The sequence below is a fragment of the Arvicola amphibius genome, chromosome 1 (assembly GCF_903992535.2).
Source record: "Arvicola amphibius chromosome 1, mArvAmp1.2, whole genome shotgun sequence".
NCBI classification, from domain to species: Eukaryota; Metazoa; Chordata; class Mammalia; order Rodentia; family Cricetidae; genus Arvicola; species Arvicola amphibius.
In genome coordinates, this window is record NC_052047.1 from 84,236,490 (window position 1) to 84,258,266 (window position 21,777).

General features: G+C 48.1%; 2 protein-coding genes across 11 annotated transcripts in view; both read right to left on the minus strand.

Moving 5' to 3' along the window:
- Positions 1-318: 318 nt before the first annotated feature.
- Positions 319-3,650, minus strand: Otx1 (orthodenticle homeobox 1). Of its 3 annotated transcripts, none has more exons than XM_038313255.1 (5): positions 3,554-3,650; positions 2,470-2,621; positions 957-1,137; positions 815-896; positions 319-784 (listed from the first exon to the last, which is right to left on the minus strand). In XM_038313255.1, the coding sequence occupies exons 1-5, from the start codon at positions 3,648-3,650 to the stop codon at positions 319-321; spliced, it is 978 nt and encodes a 325-aa protein (XP_038169183.1). The 3 variants fall into 3 exon arrangements, with proteins under 3 accessions (XP_038169183.1, XP_038169175.1, XP_038169167.1); XM_038313247.1 differs by having other exon boundaries at positions 2,470-2,643; positions 3,537-3,650; XM_038313239.1 differs by having other exon boundaries at positions 319-1,137.
- Positions 3,651-10,080: 6,430 nt separating this feature from the next.
- Positions 10,081-21,777, minus strand: part of Ehbp1 (EH domain binding protein 1) — a 250,966-nt gene continuing 239,269 nt past the window's right edge. For all 8 annotated transcript variants that reach the window (XM_038320910.2, XM_038320899.2, XM_042054614.1 and 5 more), the window contains 4 exons: positions 18,981-19,080; positions 17,636-17,709; positions 11,310-11,424; positions 10,081-11,097 (listed from right to left, as the gene is read on the minus strand). In XM_038320910.2, coding sequence (XP_038176838.1) covers positions 11,007-11,097; positions 11,310-11,424; positions 17,636-17,709; positions 18,981-19,080 — 380 coding nt within the window. In that variant the 3' untranslated portion in view covers positions 10,081-11,006. The remainder of the gene's footprint in view (positions 11,098-11,309; positions 11,425-17,635; positions 17,710-18,980; positions 19,081-21,777) is intronic.

Genomic DNA, 21,777 nt, shown 5'->3' on the forward strand with positions numbered 1-21,777 from the left:
GAAAAGCTGTCCAGAAAGACTTGAAGGGGTGACGCACGAGTCGAGCAGGAGAGCACACTGCCATCCCATGAAGAAACTGAGGGCCAAGTTGAAGCACCGGGCCCCACCTCCAAGGGGGAGAGGGGTCTACACCCCCCAACCCGAGCAAATGGCACAAAGATGGGAGCGGCAGTGCAGGCAATGGACGTCTTGGGGGAGTTCAAATTCAGTTTTGGAAAAGCCAAGGCAAAGGCGAGCGGTGCAGCAGCAGCAACAGGATGGGGACCACGGAGGGCGCAGGTAGTTGCGTTTCTTCTCCACTTCCTCTCACTCCTGGGCTCACAAGACCTGGAACCGCCACGAGGCTTGATCCTTATAGTCCAGACAGTCGGGAGAGTTGAAGTTGAGTTTCCAGGCAGAGGAGGCAGCGGCAGCGGCAGGCTCCTTGTAATCCAAGCAGTCGGCAGAGTTGAAGGCGAGCCCAGAGCCTCCGTAACCTTGATGGTGGTGGTGGTGGTGATGGTGGTGGTGGTGACCTGAAGATTGACTCAGTGGGTGGTGTGCGTGCGGGTGGTGGTGGTGGTGACCAGCCATGGAGGAGGGTGCCATGGGGCTCAGCTGGTGCGGGTGGTGATGAGAATGCATGGGCGCTAGGTAGGAGCTGCAGTCTACGCCGCCAAAGTAAGAAGAGGAGGGCGCGGGGTAGCCCTGGCCGTAGCTTCCGCCCTGGCCATAGGACATGGGGTAGGAGGCCGCTGCAGTGGCAGCACCTGCGGCTACCGAGCGCTGCATACACGAAGCGTTGCTTGGCGCGCCCAGTGGCTCTGGTACGGACACGGATGCCGGCGCTGAGCCTGGAGAGATGGAGGCCGGGCTCCAGATGGACGAAGCGGTAGGCGTACTCAGAGAGGACACGGCTGCCACCGGGTTCCCACCCAGGCCCGCGGCCGCAGCAGCCGCCGGATTGGCGGAGGCACTGGACACTGAACTAGACGAGGAGGCAGAGCTAGACACCGCAGGCGGCGTGAACTGGCCGCTGCTCTCCGAGCCCGAGCTCTCCCGCACTGGAGATGACTTCTTCTTGACCGGCCGGCTTTTCGTTCCGTTCCCGCTCTGCTGCTGCTGGCGGCACTTGGCGCGGCGGTTCTTGAACCAAACCTGCAGTGAGCAGGGTGAAGGAGAGGGGGATTGGATCAGGGGGGCTGGTTAGTGGAGCTCACAGCTCCTCCGCCCCTTGGACTCACACCCCGCCCAGGATCTCGGGGACCTCTCAATCCCAGCCTCTCCCCCCTCCCAGTCTCCGGCCCTGCCAGACCCTGTCCCCTCCCCCGCACGTGCTAGGTACCCAGCTCTGGCTCCCTCCCCCATCCTTCTGCGCAAAGCCCCCCAGTCAGCCTTCTCCAGGAGAGATGCGCACCTCCCCAAGCCCAGCGCAACTCTGCCCGAGGGCGGAACGTTTGCGTCTGTCCAGCCAGAAGTTCAGCAATCTCTAAGCTGTTGCGGTTGGCTGCTTCCCCGCAGCCCCGTTTTAGTTTGGAGGCCCTGTTTTCCATGAACAGAGCTCAGGAAACAGCGGAGAGGTACAGAACATCGGAGTGTAGGGCAGTCACCAAGTCTGGGGCCCGAGGGGATTCACCGAATCGGCTCCTGGAGACTGGAGTTGGGCAGGGCAAATATTTGGGTGGGAACAGAAGCAAGGCTGGAGGCTGAACAGAAGCAGTTCTCCAGTACTGGGGCTTCTCGTGAAGGAAGCCTGGGTGAGATTTCCTTGGGCCTTTTGGCTCCAGGTGGGGTACCAAATGGACCGGTAAGTCATAAAGTCTTACTCCTTTTGGAGGGGGCCGGGCACTGGGCATTGCAATCTCAGTCCCTTCTCAAGCCTTCTGGGAAATAAGTCGAGACAAAAGACCCTCGGGGAAGACTTAGACTGACTCAGAACTCTATTTTCCGAACAGTTTCATCTTAGAAACGGTAAAAGCCAGCATCTGGATTTTGCACTCGGTATCCACTCGGCTGGAGAAAACCCCTAACCAGACCGACTCCACCCGCAGAGTACACTCTGAGACAGAGGCAGATAGCGCTAGGCTGAGGCTAAGTTCCATCTGGCACTTTTAAAATCCCCAGGACGCAGGGCAAGGGTACGAAAGACAAGAGCAGGAGCAGAGCTAAGGCTCATTAAGAAACTGCCAAGTTCTGGAGTAGCAAGAACGAGGGGCCATTATCTAATCTCTGAGAAAGTTAGATCCGGGGAACAGGGCTGGCTTCACCCAAAATCCAAAGAAAACGACTTCCAACATTGAAAGCGCCCTGGGGACAAGGGCTTCAAGCCATTACTTTATAATGTTACCCCTTTTAGCTGACTGAAGCTCAGCGCTAGGGGGAGTTGGAGAGGGGCTGTCCTGTCCGTGAAGGGGCCTCAAACACCAAACCGCCCAGGCCCGATCTCCGACCGAACCCCTACCCTAACCCTGGAGCCCCAGGATCGCGCACCTGGACTCTGGACTCAGGCAGGTTGATCTTGAGCGCCACCTCCTCCCGCATGAAGATGTCTGGGTAGCGAGTCTTGGCGAAAAGCGCCTCCAGCACGTCCAGTTGTGAGCGCGTGAAGGTGGTGCGTTCCCGTCGCTGCTTCCGCGGAGTGGCTGCGGGGACATGCAAGGGTGCCTGGAGTCAGTAGTAGCCCACGAGGACTGGCACTAGAGGCCACACGCAGGTCCTCTGTTAGGTCCAGAACCCCGCCGTGGAAAGGCAAGGCCGACCTCTAGCAAACGCGAACTTCCCTGGCCACAGGTGGGACAAAGTGTGTATGTTTTCTCCTGGAGGCTCCAGTCTGAAACATCAGGGCCTGCGCCCTCCGCGCCTCTCAAATTAAAAACAAAACCATCCTCTCCTCATCTCCCCAAGCCCACACACTTCTGGCTGAGAGATAGGAAGCAGAATAGAGGAAGGCAGAAGCAGGGATCTGGGGACACTTTCCTAGAGAAGACATTCAAGCAAAGAAGTAGTATCTAGAAAAAAAAAAAAAAACTCGTGGTTCGGCTGGAGTCGTCCACCACCGCGGGAGAGTTGGGTTAGGTCGCTTGTCTCTTGGGCGCTTTGACGGGGGAGAAAGAGTTCTGCTTCTCAAGGTAGCTAGACGGAAGGGAAATTTGGCTATTTATGTTAGGGCCTAGCGAGTTCATATTCCTCATGAAATATCGGGGCCAGAGGAGCTTTATGTATATACTTAAAAAAAGCAACCGGAGGGGCTTTATACATACATATATATATACATTTTAAAAAAAGCAACCGGAGGGAAGGCAGTAAATCGGTGGACAACAAACATGCTCTCTCTAGCAAGTGGGAGCACACAGGAACCAGGCTGCAGGCATCAGGAGCTCAAAAGTTGTAGGCTGCAGTTTCTAAGCTGCCTGACCAGACCTCGACTCAAACCTGTAGCAGATCTAGGCAACAGGCGGCAAGGTAATCGGCTCCCTGGGCCTACGTGGGGGACAGGGTGGGCTCAAACGTTAAAGGCTGGAATCCCCCAATATTTGCAGAGGCTTAGGAGTAGGGACAAAGGGCCCTTGCTCACCAGGGTAGCCCACAGAGGGGTGCAGAAGGTCCATGGCTGGGCCAGCTAGGCCCAGCCCGTTCATGCCGTATGGGGGTTGTTTGAGGTAAGACATCATGCTAACAGCCGGGTGGAGGCGCCCCGACGGATCCAGGGGGCCCGAGGCCTGGAGCAATTCAGGGCTCCCACTTCGAAGTCCTTCAAGCTGTTGCTTCTGGGGGCCTGGCCTAAGGAGACAGGAGACACAGGGAAACCGTCACCCGCAGTCACTGTGGCTTTCAGTTCCTATAATCCTTGAATGGGGAGGGGGCGCAGGCTAGGAACTTCATTCACTGGGCAGGCAACCCAAGACATTTCTTCTCCAAGCTCATCAAGCACACAGCTTCTTAGAAAAGAAAACTTTCCCTACATCGTTCCTTCCTCTTTTATGGCTTGACAGGGGCCAAAGACACTCCTCGACTGTCAACAGGAAAGAAAACTTAAAAGCGTGATCATCAGGCCAAGGAGGTGAGAGCTGGGACCGGGGAGGGTGCAAGATCCCAAGTGTAGTCAAATTTTTTTGAGTGCGGCGGAAGCAATTTGCTCAAGCAAATGTTCAGTTGGCGCCGGGAGGGCAGGCCGTACAGGGCGTACGGGGTTGTTTCGTTTAAGTTTCAAATGGTTTTTGACAAACCCGCTGGCACTACAGAGGCCCAAGGTTAGTCCACCTTGGATCGCCAGGCGACTGCACATTTTGGATACATCATTCCCACAGAGATCTCCAGGACTGCCTCCTCCCCCAGAGCCTGCAATCACCAGTCGAGCTGACCTCTCTGGGCCCCTGACTCTCGGAGGTGGCTGAACCGGAATCCCACCGCACCTCCAGGGCAGACGTGGCCCAGGCCCGGGTGACGCGGCAAGAAGACACCAAAGGCTCCACTGTAGAAGTGGCAATTTCCAAACGCCGCCCAAGGTCAGGGGTGCTTCAGAGGCGGTCACCCTCCCTCCTAAGCCCGCGCAGGCCGGGCCTGCTTTCGACCAAGTCCCGGTGAGCTTCCCAGTCCCACCAAGGGTCTGATAAAGGCTGACCAACCAGCGGCCCAAAGCGTCCTGGGATTTCAGGAGCCAGAGCACCCCGGGTCGGGTCGCGTGGGCTCCTCGCAGTCCTCTACGAACCCGGTGGAGAGCAGAGAACTAGGCCTCAAGTTAGAAAGCTCACTCACACCCGAGTTGGGAGCGCGAGGCTCGGCCGCAGGCACTGCGAGCCCCTGGCGCTCTTCTCCAGCAGAAGAAGGGGTTGGTGGGGGGTAGGGCTGGGACCCTAGAAGGGCTTCTAGTTAGGCCCCGCTTTGCCAGGAGCCCAAGGTAGGGAACTCAGGGAAAAAGGAGGCAGGACTTAAGCAGCTTTCCCATCCCAACTCCAACTCCTGCTTCGGTCCTCGGGGACCCGCGGCCTGGATTAAGGGAGGCCAGCTGGCACAGAAGGCGGAGGGGACCCCAAGGGAAACAGAGTACTTGGGCCGGAGGGCCACGGCGGTTCTGCGAAAGCGCGGCGTGAGTTTTCGAATACTTTCATCTAACTTAGCACCCCAGTTCCGCAGCTTCGGAGGAGGCGGGGGAGGGGGCGCCCGGCTCGGGAGCGGCCTAGGGTCCCTGGTGCAGCCAAGGGGTGTCGGTCCTCTCATCCCCCAACAGCCCCGCCCACCTGCCGGGGACCTGGGTAGCGGGGGGTCGATTCGAGGTAGGGAAGGCGAAGGGAGCCACCACCGTCCTGGGGTGGCGCGCGGCCCCCTCCTTACCTGCCCTCCGCTGCCGGGGCTGCTCACCATCTACCTCGCGCCCTCAGCAAGACCCTCCGGGCAGCCAACCTGCAAAACAGAGCCGCACAGGTATTACCCCGGTGGCGGGTCTGGGACCCCCGGGTTTCTTCTTTCCCCAACTTCCCTCTTCCCGTCTCCTGCTTTTTCCAGGAGCTTTTGTGCGTGTTCCTCCGGGTTTCACTTTATTGCACAAATACTTTGTTTGCAAAGTCCCACATGCTTTTCCTCCCAAAAACCTGGCCTCAACCGGGACTCTGGGGGGGGGGGGGGTGTCGAGGGACAGAGTTCGGAGGTGGCTGGCGGTGGCCGCTGCACTCCCGGTGCAACATGGAGGCGGTAGGGACTGAAGAAATCCTGCACAGTCACTTGGCAAACTAAATAAATCAAGCAATTTACCTTGTCGGAGTGGCTTGTCTTGCTCGGTTGTTTAGGTGATTGGAAATGTAGCCTGATGAAGATTGATCACCTTTCTACTGCCCTCCCCGGGTATGTGAACGCGAGGCGAGTGCGTAACGGGGCTAGGCCGCCAATAGGGGGCCTAGAGCGGGCTGAGTGACAGGGAGCTGGGCAATGGCAGAGCGAGCCGGGGTTACCTCCGCGCGCCCCCGCCCTCCCCCGCCCCCATCTCCCGCCCTCCCCGCGCGCCAGCCCCGCCCCGGTCGCGCGCTAACTCTCGGGCTCGGGTGGCAAATTCCGCTCAGAGCGAGTCGAAGAGGGCGAAGGTAGCGCTGGAGTCGCGAGAGCAGAGGGGGCCCCGGGTCCCGAGGCACGCCTGGGGGCCCACGCCCTCCTCTCGCCCTGGCCGCGCTAGGAAGGAGTGGCAGAAAGGTGCTGGATAACCGGTTCTTTCTGGCGCGCGCGCCGCCGGGCTTCGCAGCCCGGGTGTGGGCGCGAGGCTTCCCGGGCGGCGGACTTGAGGCTCTCCGGCCCCTGGCTCTCTTTGGGGAGCCCTGGGCCCCAGAGCCTCTTCCTTCCGCGCCCCCCACCTGCGAGCGGCTCGTGCGGGCGCGGGCAGCTGAGCCGAGCTGGGGGGTGCAGTTCAGGGCACCCCGGGACTCCCGCGCCCTGGGAGAGACCGCAGGGGAGGCGCCTCCACTTACCTGCTGCTCCGTGTCTCCGGGGACTCCCGGTCCCCACCAAAGGTGTTCGCAAGTCCTAAAAGCTTCTTCGGAACCGTTGGAAGTCAGACCCACCCCCCACCCAATCCCCCACATTTTACTTCTTAGGCGTGAGGTTTTGATAGAAAACTTTCTTTTTCACACCCGGTCTGTCCTTCCGCGTCTCCACCTAACAGGGAACAGTCTGGTGGATGGTGTGGCCACAGACCCCGACCCCTCACTTCATTTTCTACATATTACGGGAGGAGCTTCTTGGAAACCATTTCCCTGGATTGTTCGTACTGGAAGACCCCAGTTCCCCGCCGAATAAACTTGCTAAGGACGTCTACCTGTGTGGACTTTCCAAAGCGAGAGAGAGAGAGAGAGAGAGAGAGAGAGAGAGAGAGAGAGAGAGAGAGAGAGAGAGAGAGAGAGAGAGAGAGAGAGAGAGAGAGAGAGAGAGAGAGAGAGAGAGAGAGAGAGAGAGAGAGAAAATGTTTTCGATCCAACCACGAGCAAGGCAAATCTTTTAAATGGATGTCCTACTGAACACAAGGGACCTTATTTGTGTCCTTTCCTAGTATCTTCTCCCGATCTCACCCCAACAGGCGGGTAAAAAGTTTGAGCCCGAGTATGTGCATGGGTGAGTTTGGGAGCCGCCGAGAGCACTGTGGACGGGAGCACCTCGATGTCGAGGCCGCGCCGTCAGCTCCGATCGCTGACCGGGCTGGGGCGACCAGAAGGAAGGGGGAGCCCGCTGAGTGAAAAGGGGCCGCGACTGCCGCTCTTCAAAGTGCTTCTCCCCTCCCCCAAGCGACACTTTTCTTTGGAGTCCGAATAAAATACGGTAACAGAATATGATGGGGAGCACACTGTTTCCTTAACTGCTTCTCAAAGGACCGAGAGATCTTCTTAGGACCTTTAATAAGGCTTTGGTCGGTTCTTTTGTTGATCTCTCAAAATCAACTCCTTCTAATTGAAGTTGGAGCTGAAAGCGAGCTAATGTTCAAAGAAAGTGGCCGCCAGACTAACGAAATTACATTTTTTTTTGAACGATGAGGGAACATCTAATCAAAGGGGTAGGGAAGGAGGGGTGTGAGCGGGGGACCACGGAGGAGAAAAGGAGGTTTTACAAGATCCCTCTCTGGTTCACAAAAGTCAGCGACACGGGCGCTTCTCTCCAGAACAAAGACACCGCGGCCCATTCACAAAAGCGAGAGAAAGAGAAAGCAGAATAAAAGAACGCGAGGAAAGGGGGGAAATGAGAGGGAGAGAGATAAAACCTGCGGGCGGAAAAGAAGCAGCGCAGAGCAGAGCGCGGCCCGAGCGAGCACACACCTTAGGCTCCCGGGTCCCCACTAGGAGTAGCCCCAAAGGCGAACTGTCAGGCTGAGAGCCACTCGGACTGTGCTGAGGTTTAAAGAAAGAAACGAAATACACTCCTGCTCCCTGTTCCGGGGAATGGCGCGGACTAGGGAGTTCTAGTTTGGCGGGCACGAAAATGTCGACGTCCTGGGGTGTGCACTGGCGGCATCCGTGTCCGGGCCTCCGGGCTGTGAGCCTGCGTTGGCCCTCTTGGGGTCCCCGGGCTCACGCTCTGGCTGGATCTCTCTGGTACTCTGGCCTCCTCAGGGCGGGTTCGTTGGCAGTCGCAGAACCTCGCCTGGGTCAGGTTGACGAAGTGGGGCGGCTGTGCGCATTGGAATGTGCCTGCGCGGTCCCCAAGGCCCACCGCGCGGGAGCCGGTCGCTGTCGGTTCCTGATGCTGTCCCCCTCCATTCTCGGGCAAGTGGGAGGTATAGAGGAGGACACCCTCCCCGCCCCCCATGAGAGTATTTATCTAATCCCAAATTGCAGGCGAATTTCCTTAATGCTCATCCAGTAAAACCTTGGGATTAAGAAGAAAGGAGAGGCGGAGGGGGAGGGGGAGGAGAGACAGAGAGAAGGGGAGAGACGGAGAGACACAGAGAGAGACAGGAGGGGAGAAGAGAAGGGAAGAGAAAAGAGGGAGAGTAAGACCAAGACCAAGATGAAAGTTTTTAGAATTCAGCACAGAGGATCGAGGCAATCTTTGCTAGGCAAATGTCCAGGTTGGAGACCGCTGGTCTAGAAGCTTCGACGGTTCCCTCAAAGGGTAGTTGTGCAGCCAGGGCAAATCAGGGACAGCGTTGGAGGAAGAGGGAAGCTGTCTCGGCGTAAGGCCCACCAGCCAGGAGCGGGCCCCACGCCTGGATGCACCAAATGACCTTATGCCCACTGGAGAGTGGAGAGATTGTAGAAACACTTGGGGCCTGGACGCCCGGCCCGGAGAAAGTTGTGCCCGCTCTCCACAAACGCTTGCTTCGCCACGACCCCCGACCCATTGTCTCTTCACACTGAGCGGGTTTTCAGGGTCTCCTCTGTCCGTGGGCGGGCTGGGTGCTAGCTTGCCTTAGGTAGCCCGCCATCGTGCACTGTGCAGAGCTTTGGCAACGCGACTCCCCGGCTGCGGCCCTATCCCCCATCCCAGTCCGTGCTCCGCCGCCGCTGAGGGGCGTTCGGGCGCTGTGGAGAAGGGAAACCCCCGCGAGGCTGGGAACCAAGCAGGAGGGGGCCCCCAATCACTAGCAAATCTAGGACTAGGGGAGTTTTGTCACCTCGCAGATCTGGGGAGGCTTGGGGAAAGGAGAGGCCCCTGGAAAGGGAAGGTTTCTCGAATCCACCCTAAACGGAGCCCCAGGATGCTCCGGGCGGTGGATTTCCGAGTACCGGTTTACCTGGGTTGGATTTGGAATTGTGAATTTTCCCCAAAGAGCAGCAAGTTGCTGCTCTGCTTTCTCATTAAGAGGACAAAGACCCCATTTCACGTAGTTCTAATAACTTTTCGCCAGAAAGAAAAAGAAACAATTCTTTGCCGTCAAGGAATTCTGTGGCAAGTTTTTTTTTTTTTTAACCATTTTGAAAGACGAGTAATTGGAAATGGCAAATGGCAGCATACTTTTCGAGTGAAGTAAGAGCCTGAATATGTGTGTGTGTGAGAGAGAGATAGAAATAAACAAAGAGACACCGAGAGAGGGAGAAGGGAAAGAGGGAGAGAGGGGGAGGGAGAGGGGGGGGGCCTAAAGTAAATGCCAGTGTTTCCCGTAAGTTTCAGGACTTGTTGACGGGGCTTTCTTTGTTCGGACACCCAGGGTAGAAGTGTAGAAGAGTCCATTTTTACCCAGCGCACAGACATTGTTACATTTCTTTCTCTTCCATCTCCAAGGCGTGTATCTGCACAACCCCTCCCCCAACTACAGTCCCCTCCCGTTCGGTTCAGCACCTACAGACTTGCTGGTTACGGTGGGACACAGTTCGACATAGGACTCCAAAGCAATTAAAAGTAACACTGGAAAATCCATCATGATGTGCTGTGTTTCCCCAGTGCCGTGGAACCACACAAATCTCCTGGGCTATGGCAGAGAGTCGACCCTTTCCAAAGGACAGGCTAGTTTACACCCTCTGAGAATGTGTCTAATGACTTTGCGATTTGCATTCTATGTGAGCCGAGTTCCTGTGGACCCCTGTCAGTTCCAAACACAGTCCACTGTCCTGTGCCGGATTCCACGTGGAGAATCTTACTGGTACACAGACTTCAGTTGAGTTTTCAATGCAAGGAAAACACATAGCAGGGTTTAAGGTAAGAAAGTTTCTGCTTTTATTGAAAATTTATGACTCAGTATTGTAATAAATAAACATAACCATTTTCACAAAACACAGTGCTATGCTAGAGATGTAATTGGAGATTTACTTGTAGTGCCAAGACAGACTTTCATCAATACAGAAATAAATATTAACAGCATTCTTGAGCCAATGTTGAGCCCCAATGGAAAGTAGGAACCAAGCAAGATGTAATAAATAATTATTCAGAGAAAAAGATGGCGCATCGTCAGATGATACAACTGTCTTTGTAAACTGCTCACTGCTATTGGGGCCATTCTCACAGTTCACCTTTCAAAGCACAGGGTTTATCTCAGGCTCCCTTAAAGGGCCATCCTCTGAGGAGAGCAGAGAGGAACTTTATTATCTTTATGTGAAATGCAAACGGCTGCAGAAAACCGCACTGGCAAATGGACACAGTTTCGTCAATATACAGAATATGATCTAACGATGAGATTCCAGTAACAGTGTTACATACGGCAGGATTGGAAAAAAATCATTCATGACATTTTCTTATTCCCCTTTGCCCCCCACCCACTGTCATTATGCTATTACCAACAATACTACAACAAACGTGTTTCAAATGTTCGCCCATCCCAGACAGAAGGGAAGTGATGAGGGAAGCCTTCCCCCTTTGGACAGTTAGCATCTCCATCACTGGTCATTCGCAAGGTGTCTGTGCAAATTTACTTCACATGGTTGCAAAAATGGTTTCATGGTTAACTCACAAAGAATCCTGAAAGCTATCTGGAGTTTTGTATATTATCTGGAGAGGAGGGAAAGGGGTGGCGGTCCAGAAGTACAATCCAGTCAAACAAAATGTTAAAAAGTTTTAAGTCGACCAGTCTGTCCCTGGCCTGGAGACCTAAGGCTAAGCTGCTGAGAGACCTGGTGTGCAGGCTACTGAAGAGCACACTTCTCCTCCTTTTTGGCCATCTTGCCTTTGTTTTGTTCCAGAGTTCGCTCCAAATGCTCATCTTCTTCTTCCGCCCTGGATGTTAGACAAACAGGAAAGACAAAATTATATTTCCTCTGAAGGGGAGCGCAGCCCGCTCTACACGCAAGCTATCCGGATTCCCGGCGGCAATGGGGGACACAAAGGCACCTGTCCACTCAGATCCCCGAAACGAACTAACTTTCTATAAACTTCTTGTTCCCTTGGCGGGTGGCTTCCCCTAGACCACACCCCACAGCCCCACTCACTGCTTCTCCTGGGCGTCCAGGTCCCTGACAAGGGCGTCGCGTTTGTCCACCAGGGCCACTAGCTCCTCCAGCAGGAGCTGTTCCCGTCGCTTCTGGGCCTCGGTCTTCTGCCAGTCTGCAGGGGGCGGGAGGCCAGTTACCACCCGCCAGGGCACAGAGCACTGGGAACCTGCCCTCCCCTTCCCGCCTAATCCAGTTTCCAAAAATCTCAGCAAACCGCATTAACTCGGCTAATAGTAAGTGTTTGCTGGGGGAGTTTGGCCGAGGTGGTCAGGGTTTCACGCCCCAAACCCTACTTTGTAAATACTTATTGGAGATTGGTTCCGCAGGCTAGGAGCCTGCTAGAAACCAGGTGTGAGTCGGTGGCCAGGCGGGAGGCAGGCACCTGAATTCAGGCGGAGTGGGGGAGGGGAGCTGGAGTCCAGAAGAGGTTGGCCCAGGGCTTGGGGCAGGGGGAGTGGGTAAACGAGGAGGCGGGGAAGCTGAGAAGGGCGATAAAATCCTTCTGAAAGGGCTGGAGAATCTGCCTGAGAACCTACTCTCCTCCCCACCCCCACTCTCACCCCAAACAGCCCATTCTTCGCTAATTTCCTCCCCGCTCTATTTTAGCAGTTGGATGTATCTCACACTGGGCGCCATATGCTTCACAATAACTTTAAAAGTAGTGAATCGGCTAATTAGCATTTTTCTTTGAAGTAAAAAACTAAATTTGCTCTGCAGTATTACAGTGCAGCTCGCGATCCATCCCAGCCAGTTTTCTCTTGGAGACATTTGCTGGGTGGCTTCAAACCGAAGCACTTCTGCAAAGGGAAAATTACATATTTCTTTTTGAAACTCCATGTTAAAGGTCGGAAAATGCGCTGGGCAGTGCTTTTTCTAGGGTGAGGGGCCATTTTTATGCCGTTTAGTACCCAGTGATATACGTAACCTAACCTTTCAGCTTTGATAATTTCCTTCAGATGAGCAGCAGTTTCACTTGATAAAAACAGGACCACAATCTAACATTTAAAACACTTTTGAAACCAAAGCCAACTGCTCTCTGGCCAGACTGTAAGGGCTTGTAGCTGTCAATCAAGCCCCAGTCTACCCCGCCTCCCTCATTAGGAAGGTAAACAATGAAAAGAAGAAGTAGATGATGAGGAGATAGCAGAACAAATGAGGACCGGGAGGGAAACAGGACCCCAGCTTTGAGGAGGGGAGAGGCACCCTGGCCACTGCCTCTTACAGCCCCCTCCCCCAGCAAATACACTTTCCAAAAACCAGAGAAGTGCAATCCTTCGGGGCTCTCTCTTCTCTCTCCATTGCCCTGGGCAATCACGTTAGAACTCACATGGCTGGTGCTTATTCAGATAAACCTAACAATGCTTACGCTGGTTACCATGTGAGTCTTCACTAACCACCCAAGAATGTGCTGGTTCAAATCCCTCCCCCCTCTTCAAAGCAAAATTTATTCAAGACAGCAAACTGCTCAGCAGCTCTATGAAAGCAAATGGTGCCACAGTGAATGCTATCTTGTATTTACAAATTAAAAATTAGATGCATCATCGTGCAATAAAGGTTAGCAAAGCTGGGAAAAGCTAGTTCATTCCATAAGCTCAAACACAAGATACATATACCAAACACACCATGCTAATTACCCACATTCCACACAAAACATCACAAACAGAAATACATTCGATGTCTGATTATGACTATACTCTCATCCAAAGAGTAGGACTCTTAAGGAAAGCTGTGTCTGGATTTTAACAATGAACCAAGTGCAGAGCAGCCACATCCACTACAGTTTTCCTCTGGACACAGGAATGTTGGAACTGCTCCTCCCTTCTCTGTTCTGAAGCTGCTCCTACTCCCTAGAGCAAGGGAGCTAACAACAGACTCTGCGACCAGAAGGTCCTGAAGATAGTCCATTTTAGTCTGGTTTTATGTAATTGTAGTTCTTGAAATATTAATCCGAAAAAGATCCTGAATTTAGGACTAAATTTTACTTATTAAATGAGTTTTAATTAATAGGAAATTCTGATTGCAGGTGTAAGATGCATAACTCTTTGCTTTAAAATATTTTGATAAGTTTACAACCAGGAAGCACATTTTATCCACACACAAAAATGTGTTAAAAAATTTCAACTTAAACCAAGAAAATAATTTAATAACAAATACATAATTCTTACTAAATTACACCTCTGAACTTGACTACTTAAAAATGCTTTAATTATTTTAAATGCCAGGATTTCATTAACATTGAAAAATTAAATTTTAACAATATGAATAGATGAAAGTTGTATAATCTCTGAAATATTAATTTTTTAACTCAGTGTTTTTCCTAACTCAATGAAAACATTTTTCATTATTGGAAACACATTTAAAACTGGAAAATATTTAGGTAATTTTTAACAGTTTTGAGAGTCGAATTTAACTGATATCAGCATTTAAAATATTGTATCATAAAATTCAAAGTTTTTGCCGTTAACTGTTATTACTGTGTTCAATATCTTAATAGCCAAATACAGAGCACATAGGTATAAAGGCAATAAATAGCCTTTATACTAACAAACCTACATTCTTTTTATTTTCTTTCCTACAGTAGGAATGAATTATATTATATATGCACATATACACTTGCATACTAACATTTTATTTATATAGGTATATATATATATATATATATATATATATATATATATATATATATGAATGCCAATTGACAAATTAGTAAACTATTTTAATCATTAAAAGCATTAAATTCAAAATTGATCAAGATTAGCAGGTATGTGAAGCTTAAGATTTAAAAACCCTTTTAAGCATCACATGTAGTTTCTGAATGAAGGCGTGTGCACCTTCAGCCCCAGTCACAGCTAACCAGCTAGCTGCGCTACTTTAGCTTGGACAAACTACTGTGTGGGCTCTGGCTGATTTCAAGATTCCAGCATGCTCTTGCTACAGAAGCCACAGCCTCTCACAACAAACAGTTTGATGCTGCATTTGAGCCAAGGTGTTGAAGTGAGGAGATGCTGTTTATGCCCATCTCAACCGAGCTGCTTGTGAATTTGGGAAAAAATTCTTCTTCACATATAGGGCAAATTATTCATGCCCCGATTCCAGTTGTTTGTTGAATTTGATAATTACTATGGGGGGAAAGGGCAAAAGGAACACCTATAAACACTTTAACAGAAAGACCTAAAGTTCTGGTAAAAATCTTCAGACTTTCCACTATAAATAAGGCTGGCACTTTGATGAAAATTAACACTAGTTTTGTAAAGAGCACATTGGGGGATTGCAGTCAAGTCTTATCTTTAGTTCCAGTCAACTAGCAATCCTGAAGGAGTTTGCCTCATCATCAGAACAGGCCATTGATAGGATTCCACTGTGGAGCCTAATCAATCCACGGAAGACTGTGGCTGTGCTGTGTAACAAAGCTCAGATAGATTTACAAATGGGGTTTTAGGGGATAAGCTCCTCCACAGGATTACATATTGATTTTAAATATAAAAAGCTTATCATATAAACCATAACTACAAAAATAGTGAACCTATGCATAAATCCCTTTAGAAGAGCACCCACTTCAAGCTCTAAGCCAAGAACAAATCAAGATGTACAAATCCTAGAGAAGATCCATTTCTTGTGCAGAAAATGAACATGGCTGCTCTAAAAAGCCCACCCCAACGGGTGCAGAAATGAATTTGTCTTTCCCGAGGGAGCATTAAATAATCTGGAGCAACAGCTACGAAAACTAGAAAAAGTATCTGAAAGACGTTTGTTAGCTTGAGGGGGCCTTACAGTTGAGCTCAGCAGAGCAGCAACCCCAGGCTGTGACCCCTCAGGAAAGAGGAAGGACAGGGCCAGAGTGATTACGGGTTCTCAGAAGAACGGATGGATTGATTATCACTAGTACTATTATAATATTTTGCTCTCAAAGCACACTGTGAGTGTTCAGTGTGCCATGGCTGCTACTGTTCTCTGCTCCCTGCTGGTGCCTGCCCTGAACACAAGAGTCACTTGGGAAGGTTCTGGTTAGAACTATGCCTAGGGAGAAATGCTGGAGGAGGAGGAGTGAATCTGTAAATGAAGGAAAACACATAGGACTATTGCTGTCTGCTCCCAGGTTTTGCTCTGGGATCTGAAAAGGTGGTGGAGCACACGTGTGTCCACGCTCGGGCTGCTGAGATAGGCATCTCTTAGTGTCTCTATGTAATCTTTTTCTCAAGACCCCCGCCTTTCCATTAATGGGAAGCTGACACAGAGATGTGAGGTACAGTCACATACAGGAAAATGCTATTAAAAATGCTTGTATGTTAGAGAGGAAAGGATAGGGTGGAGAGTCAAAAGACTAATAGCTGCATTTAAAGTCTTTTTTAAAAAAATGCTTTTACTGTTCCTCTATGTAAGAACCTCAGGCAGAAAACATGGCAGATTCTAAGCCTACACATACAGATGGTCAATGAAACTGGGATGTTCTCCATGTGTAGGGGGTTATAAGATGCATAGTTAGTAATAATACTGGTTTGGGGAATAAAAACAGTATTTCATCTCTGCCCTAAGAACCAATTATACCATATAAAGCTGTATTTTAGGGACAATTTATCTTCTATACAGAAGATGATGGGTATAAAAACAAATTAAGACTACTTTGCATTGAGTGTAATGTATAATGAATCTATAAAGAATATACTGTATAATGAGTTATATATTATATACAGATACATTATACATATATCCTACTTATATAGTAACTGCTGCATCTACTTTTCAACTATTTAGCTTTCTGATCTCCTTTAGAACCATACTATAACTAGAAAAAGTTTATCTAAAGGAAAAATACCATTTGGTGTACTTGGGCATTTTATCTTAGTGGTAAATTTCACAAAAATTCTAAAATAATTTAAAAAATGTAATAGTGATGGTATTTGATACAGCTAGCCATTTGAAAGAAATTAGCTATGTGAAGCTTTTAAAAGCAAAGTAAATTGAGTTTTTAAATGAAGATATACAAATGTTATCAGTGATATTATCAAATGAGATTATAGATATAAAAGTAATTAAAGTAAAGCTTCTATAACATACAAGGTCACTGATAAATAGGCCTTATTTTAGAATAATATATTTTAAAATATTTTAAGAATGTAAGTCTTCACTTGGCTTTCACTTAGAAACTTAAATTTCTAGTTTCTGAACTAATTAGAATTGACTTATGGATCAGGTACCTTATCAGGTGAAAACGGAATTACCACGGACAGTCAATGGGTTAAGAGGTCAATATAGAACAGGAAAATCAATTTGCATTGATTAGACAAAAGATCTATTTTACAGAGCCCAAAGGATTAGCTTTTAAGCAAAAATCTTTGAACTATAAGGCATTTTTAACTGAAAGATGTAAGACGAGCATTATAAAACACTCCAGAACTTAAAAATGTATAGTAGATGCTAACCCTGGGCTAGCTGAGGCTCACTTGCACCGTGACCTGTGCACAGGATTTCTACACCATTCGTCTCAACGGCTAACAAAAATGGTGCAAGCATTTCATTTTCTATTACATCAATAACTGCCCAAATATTTACTTAGCAGGAGTGAAATGTTAAGAAGCATAACAGGCTGGCTTACACCTGTAATCCCAGCACTTGGAAAGCTGAGGCAGGAGGACTTCCACGAGATGGGAACCAGCCTGGGCTGCATACTGAATTCTAGGACAGGCTGTAGGCCAAGCCAGGGTAAAGAGTGAGACACTGTTTAAATAAATAAATAAATAAATAAACAAACAAACAAACAAACAAATAAATAAATAAATAAAAACCAAAAACCAAAGCAAACAGAGTAGAATAAAAGCACCCTAATGACAATAATTAGAACAATAAATCTTTACTAAAACTCCCATGGAAGTAACTTTAAAGTGCACATAAATAAAAAGTAGCTAAAATCAATTAGTTCATACATTTTAGAGAAATTTATTTTTATGAACTCAAAAGTTAAATTCTGTTAAGAACAAACATAATGACTGGTAATTTAAATTAACTTCGTGCTTTTTTAAAATATTGTTTTGTCTTCAAGGCATACGTGCAATTCCTGTAGGTACCTATTTCAACTGCCCTAGTCAAACCAGATGTGTACAGCACTCGTTAAATTCCACTGACAGCTGACACCTCACAGCCCTCACCGGGCTCTCACCCTCAAGGGCTAGCATGCCCACCCCCACCCCAGCCCTCACCCCAGTCAGCTCTCACCCTCAAGGGCTAGCATGCCCACCCCCACCCCAGCCCTCACCCCAGTGAGCTCTCACCCTCAATGGCTAGCATGCCCACCCTCACCCCAGCCCTCACCCCCACCCAGCTCTCACCTTCGATGGCTAGCATGGCCCGCAGTTCCCGGTTCAGTAGTTCATATCTTCGTTCTAAGTCATGTTCTTTTTCCCTAGGCAAGTTGTAAAAAGTTCATCAATATGCTAATTACTAAATCATTAAACACTTAAAAGAACCTTTAGTTTACATTGATTTTAGGAGTCATAACTGACTTTTCTATTTAACTTTAAGCCACTCGAACAAATGATATACAGACTGAAACCCTTCGTCACTTGAAAGCTTCCAGGGTTTTATTTTCTTCCTTCGGTCTGAATGACACACAGGTATACTGCGAAGGCAAGCAGTCCTACTCCTAAGTGCTGCTTGTTTTAAGGGTCAGGTATAAGGACCTATTGTAAAATATTCATAGCTCACAATAAGTACTCTTTTATTGAAAACGTCACGTGAAAAGAAGAAACACACGTGTACTACCAGAGAGAATGCTGAATACACGGACAAAGTTCTCATGATACCCTCTTCCAGGTTCAGGCAAGGTAGAAGTTACAAAAGGAGGGTTTTACATTCCAATGAAAGCATGGTAAACGGTGCTAACACAGGCTCCCTCTAGGAACACAGCCAGCCAGAGAGAAGAAAGAGTGGACTCTAACTTCTACAATGAACTAGGTGTTGAGACCCGGACGTTCGCCTTCGGCCTCGGCTCATGGAACCTCAGACACCACACTCATCAGAAAGTCCCTGTTAGGTAACTGAGCTCTTATCCCGAAGTTTATATTAACATCACCTATAGATAACCAGTGTATTTTTTTTCCTTAAAAAAGAATTTCATTTTTTAACTTAGTATTCAGAAAACAAACTTCAATTTTACTTTCCTTGAGGGTTCTCCTCTAGTCCCAAGTGAAAACTAATCCTCTTCTGCACTAAGGATCTATTTCTTAAGCAGAACATTTGGGGGCTGGGAACGGCGCCTCAGGTAAAGATCCTTGCCTTAGGCCTGATGACCCGAATGGGTTCCCCAGAACCCACAAAAGTGAAAGGGGGGAGCTGACTCCACAAAGCTGTCCTCTGACCTCCACACTCATGTATGTACACACATGGACATACGGACACATGAACACGTGTGTGTGCACATGCGCACACACACAATAAATACAAATTTAAAACTAATTCATACACAAAATTGTGACTTATTCCTTGACTTTAGAAAACATGTTTTTCCCCAGTGTCTTATCAGTCCACCTGCAAATTCTTACTTTTCAGATGAACATTTTTATATGTTGGCTTTCTAAGGAAAGAAAAAAAAAAGATTAAGCTCAGTAAATATTAACCCCCAAAGAAGGCACCGAGAGACAGCCTGAGATGGCCAGTGTGCGGCTGAGCACTCACAGCAGAGAGAGCTGGTTCATCCTCCTGATCAGGGCATTTTTCTTATTAACTAGCATGAACCACTCTTGCATCACGGCCTCCTCTTCTTCTGTGTTCCTTCCTACAGACGAGAAAGAGTAGTGTTATGTGACACCCAGAAGCTAAAGAACACTTCAGCACAACTTTTCCACTTGAAAACGTCTTCCAGCAGCTCCAATGCTAGCAAGGGAGTAGTTATATAACAATACAGTCTCTTGCTTACAAGACTCAAGTCCAAGACCTGGAAGCAGAAGCAGTATTTACACACTCGGCAGCCAACCCTCCAGAGCTGGTATTTGTGCGGAGTGTGTTTCAGCCCCCTGAACTCACCTGTGGATCACATTAACACTAAGTACCATCAACAAAGTGCGCCACCTTTTAAGTCCTTCCCAGAGCCTCATTTGCTATTATGTTTCAACGAGGAACTCAGGGTGCTGACAGACATATGGTCACGAGTTTTTTCAAAACTAAAAAATTATTACAAGAATTGTAAGATTACCAGGGAGAGCAGAGAAGCCTAGAGATGGCGTGGAAGCTTCCTTTCCCATTTTCCTCCTGGAAAGTGAGGTGCCATCTGTGTATAGCCCACTCCGAAACTGCTGACTCTGACAAGATGCACTACCTACAGTTTATTACGTGCACTGTAAAGACATGACCTACAGCCCCTTGTGGAAAAGAGAACTGTTACAATGAACCGAACATTGAAAAGCCTTTCACTGATGACACAGTCTCTGTTTAGACTGTGAAGCAACTCCAGTGCAGACAGTTTACATCAGTCACACCCTCCAGGCGTCCCTGTCACTGCTCCCACACAGGACTGTGACATGGCACAGCGCAGCTCTGACACTGACTGGATACAGCAATATGCAGGTCCCAAGGTCCCATGTGTCCTGAAGGAAAATACGAAAAATACCTTTTTTTTGGGAGGGGGAGGGGCCATATTTCTTTCCTTTTAAATTATACCATGTCAAATTTGTAATCCTTTACCCTTTTCTCCCAAGTTCCACCCATGGTTGTTTTATTACTTTGCTAATCCATTATTTAATATGAACAGTTACATTTCTGCACAGCATTCATGGGGTAAATTAAAGCACCTAATAAAGAGCTAAATATCCTTGCGGAGACTAGTCTGAAGACTGTTCCCTTCCAGTGTGATAGTACCCACTGAGTCTCTTTACAAATCGCCCTCAACACAGAGGTAGAGCTATCTAGAGAGGCTCCTTTCAGCACCCAGGCTCCTCATCTCAGAGCCCCTCCCTCCAGAAGCAGACACGCTCTCCTGACCCGCAGACTGCCATGGCCATCAGACACAAGCACAAACTTCTTTTACCCCAGTGAAGTGATAGTATATGATAACCTATTGTGCTTCTCGTCATGTTGTCTTAATATTTACTTTATAATTTATGGAAATGCCATAATTAAACTATTTCCATATTAATACAAATTTAAGAATGTTTTAAAATATCAACAGCAGATCCCTGTGCATAGGATCTTGGCACCAGCTTCCGAATACGCTGCCTGTCGTTAGGGAGGACAGCGAGGATGTCCACCACCGCTACATCTTGTTAAAACTCAATGTGTGACGCCGACTTAGGATAGATTCTTTCAGAGTGTGAACAAAAGTCTTTATTGTTTTACAGTATTTTTAATCTCTCCTTTAGGGTAGCTGGTTTTGTATTCACTTTGGACCATGTGATGTCTTGACACTGGTCATGTGATACAGGCTGCGATAGGCACAAATCCCTGGGTAGCAACAAAAGAAGAAAGAGTAAAAAGAAAAAGCTGAGAAAAAGCTTGCAGTCTGGAAAAGGGCCAATTGTTCCCCATGAAAGCGTTTTGATCAGTGAAATGACACATGTGTGTAATATTAATAGGTGTAGATTTTATGATATCTCATTTTCTGATTAAAGACCCAATCCTTGTGTTCATAATTCAGGTGGCTTCTAAAGATACAGACGTATGAAAACTTTGTTTTGAGTTTCACGTAACCTATAATTGAGGCTTTCAGGCCACGCCAGACGCGGCCAGCCTTCTCTGACACTGGCATCATTTTCTTCAGTGGAACACTGCTTCCTGAGTTTAACAATATCAATGTGGAACTGTGTTATTTTCTCTTTAATTCATGTCTGTATCTCCAGGTAAGAACCAAAAATATCCCCATAATTCTTAGGAAATAACTAATAATAAAAGAACCTTATATTTCAAAAGGAAATAAGCCTAGCAAATATTTAAAGACATACTTATACAGCTCATTTCTAGTCATTGAAAAAAACATAAATCAATTCTATATCTCTAATCCTTATCTAAGGTAGTATACAGTGACGGAAATCTACAGTCAGTCCAATAATAAAAAAATTAAAGTTTCTTTTAACATATTCCTACACTATTGTTTATAGGGCTTTAAAAATTTTAAATTTAAAAGCTTTTAAAAGCCAGCAAGTTGAACCATTACAAATTAATCCTGACTTTAATAACTGGTTAAAGACCCCTTTAGCTTTATAAGCAACAAAAAATATTAAAGCCCCTGATCACAGCGAGCTTTTCTCATTTCTCCTCTAACCATTTGTTATTTAATCCAATACTAGTAATCCAATTTGTCCATCAGACTTTTAAAGGGCAGAATGCAACTTCCTCAGCTTAGACACTTTTCAAAGTACAATATATTTTTCAAATGAATGCTGGATGTTTCATTTTTCCCAACTGTTCCTAGCTCTAATGCATGAGGAAAAAAAGAACAAGATGAACATTGTTCATACTGATTAAGTAAGAGCTCATTAAA

Coding starts and splice junctions, on each gene's coding strand:
- Otx1 (XM_038313239.1), bottom strand. CDS start 3,650: ATGATGTCTTACCTCAAACAACCCCCATACGGCATGAACGGGCTGGGC. Junction 2,622..3,553: donor CCCCTCTGTGGGCTACCCTG/GTGAGCAAGGGC, acceptor ATGTCCCCGCAG/CCACTCCGCGGAAGCAGCGA. Junction 1,138..2,469: donor TGCCTGAGTCCAGAGTCCAG/GTGCGCGATCCT, acceptor TGCTCACTGCAG/GTTTGGTTCAAGAACCGCCG.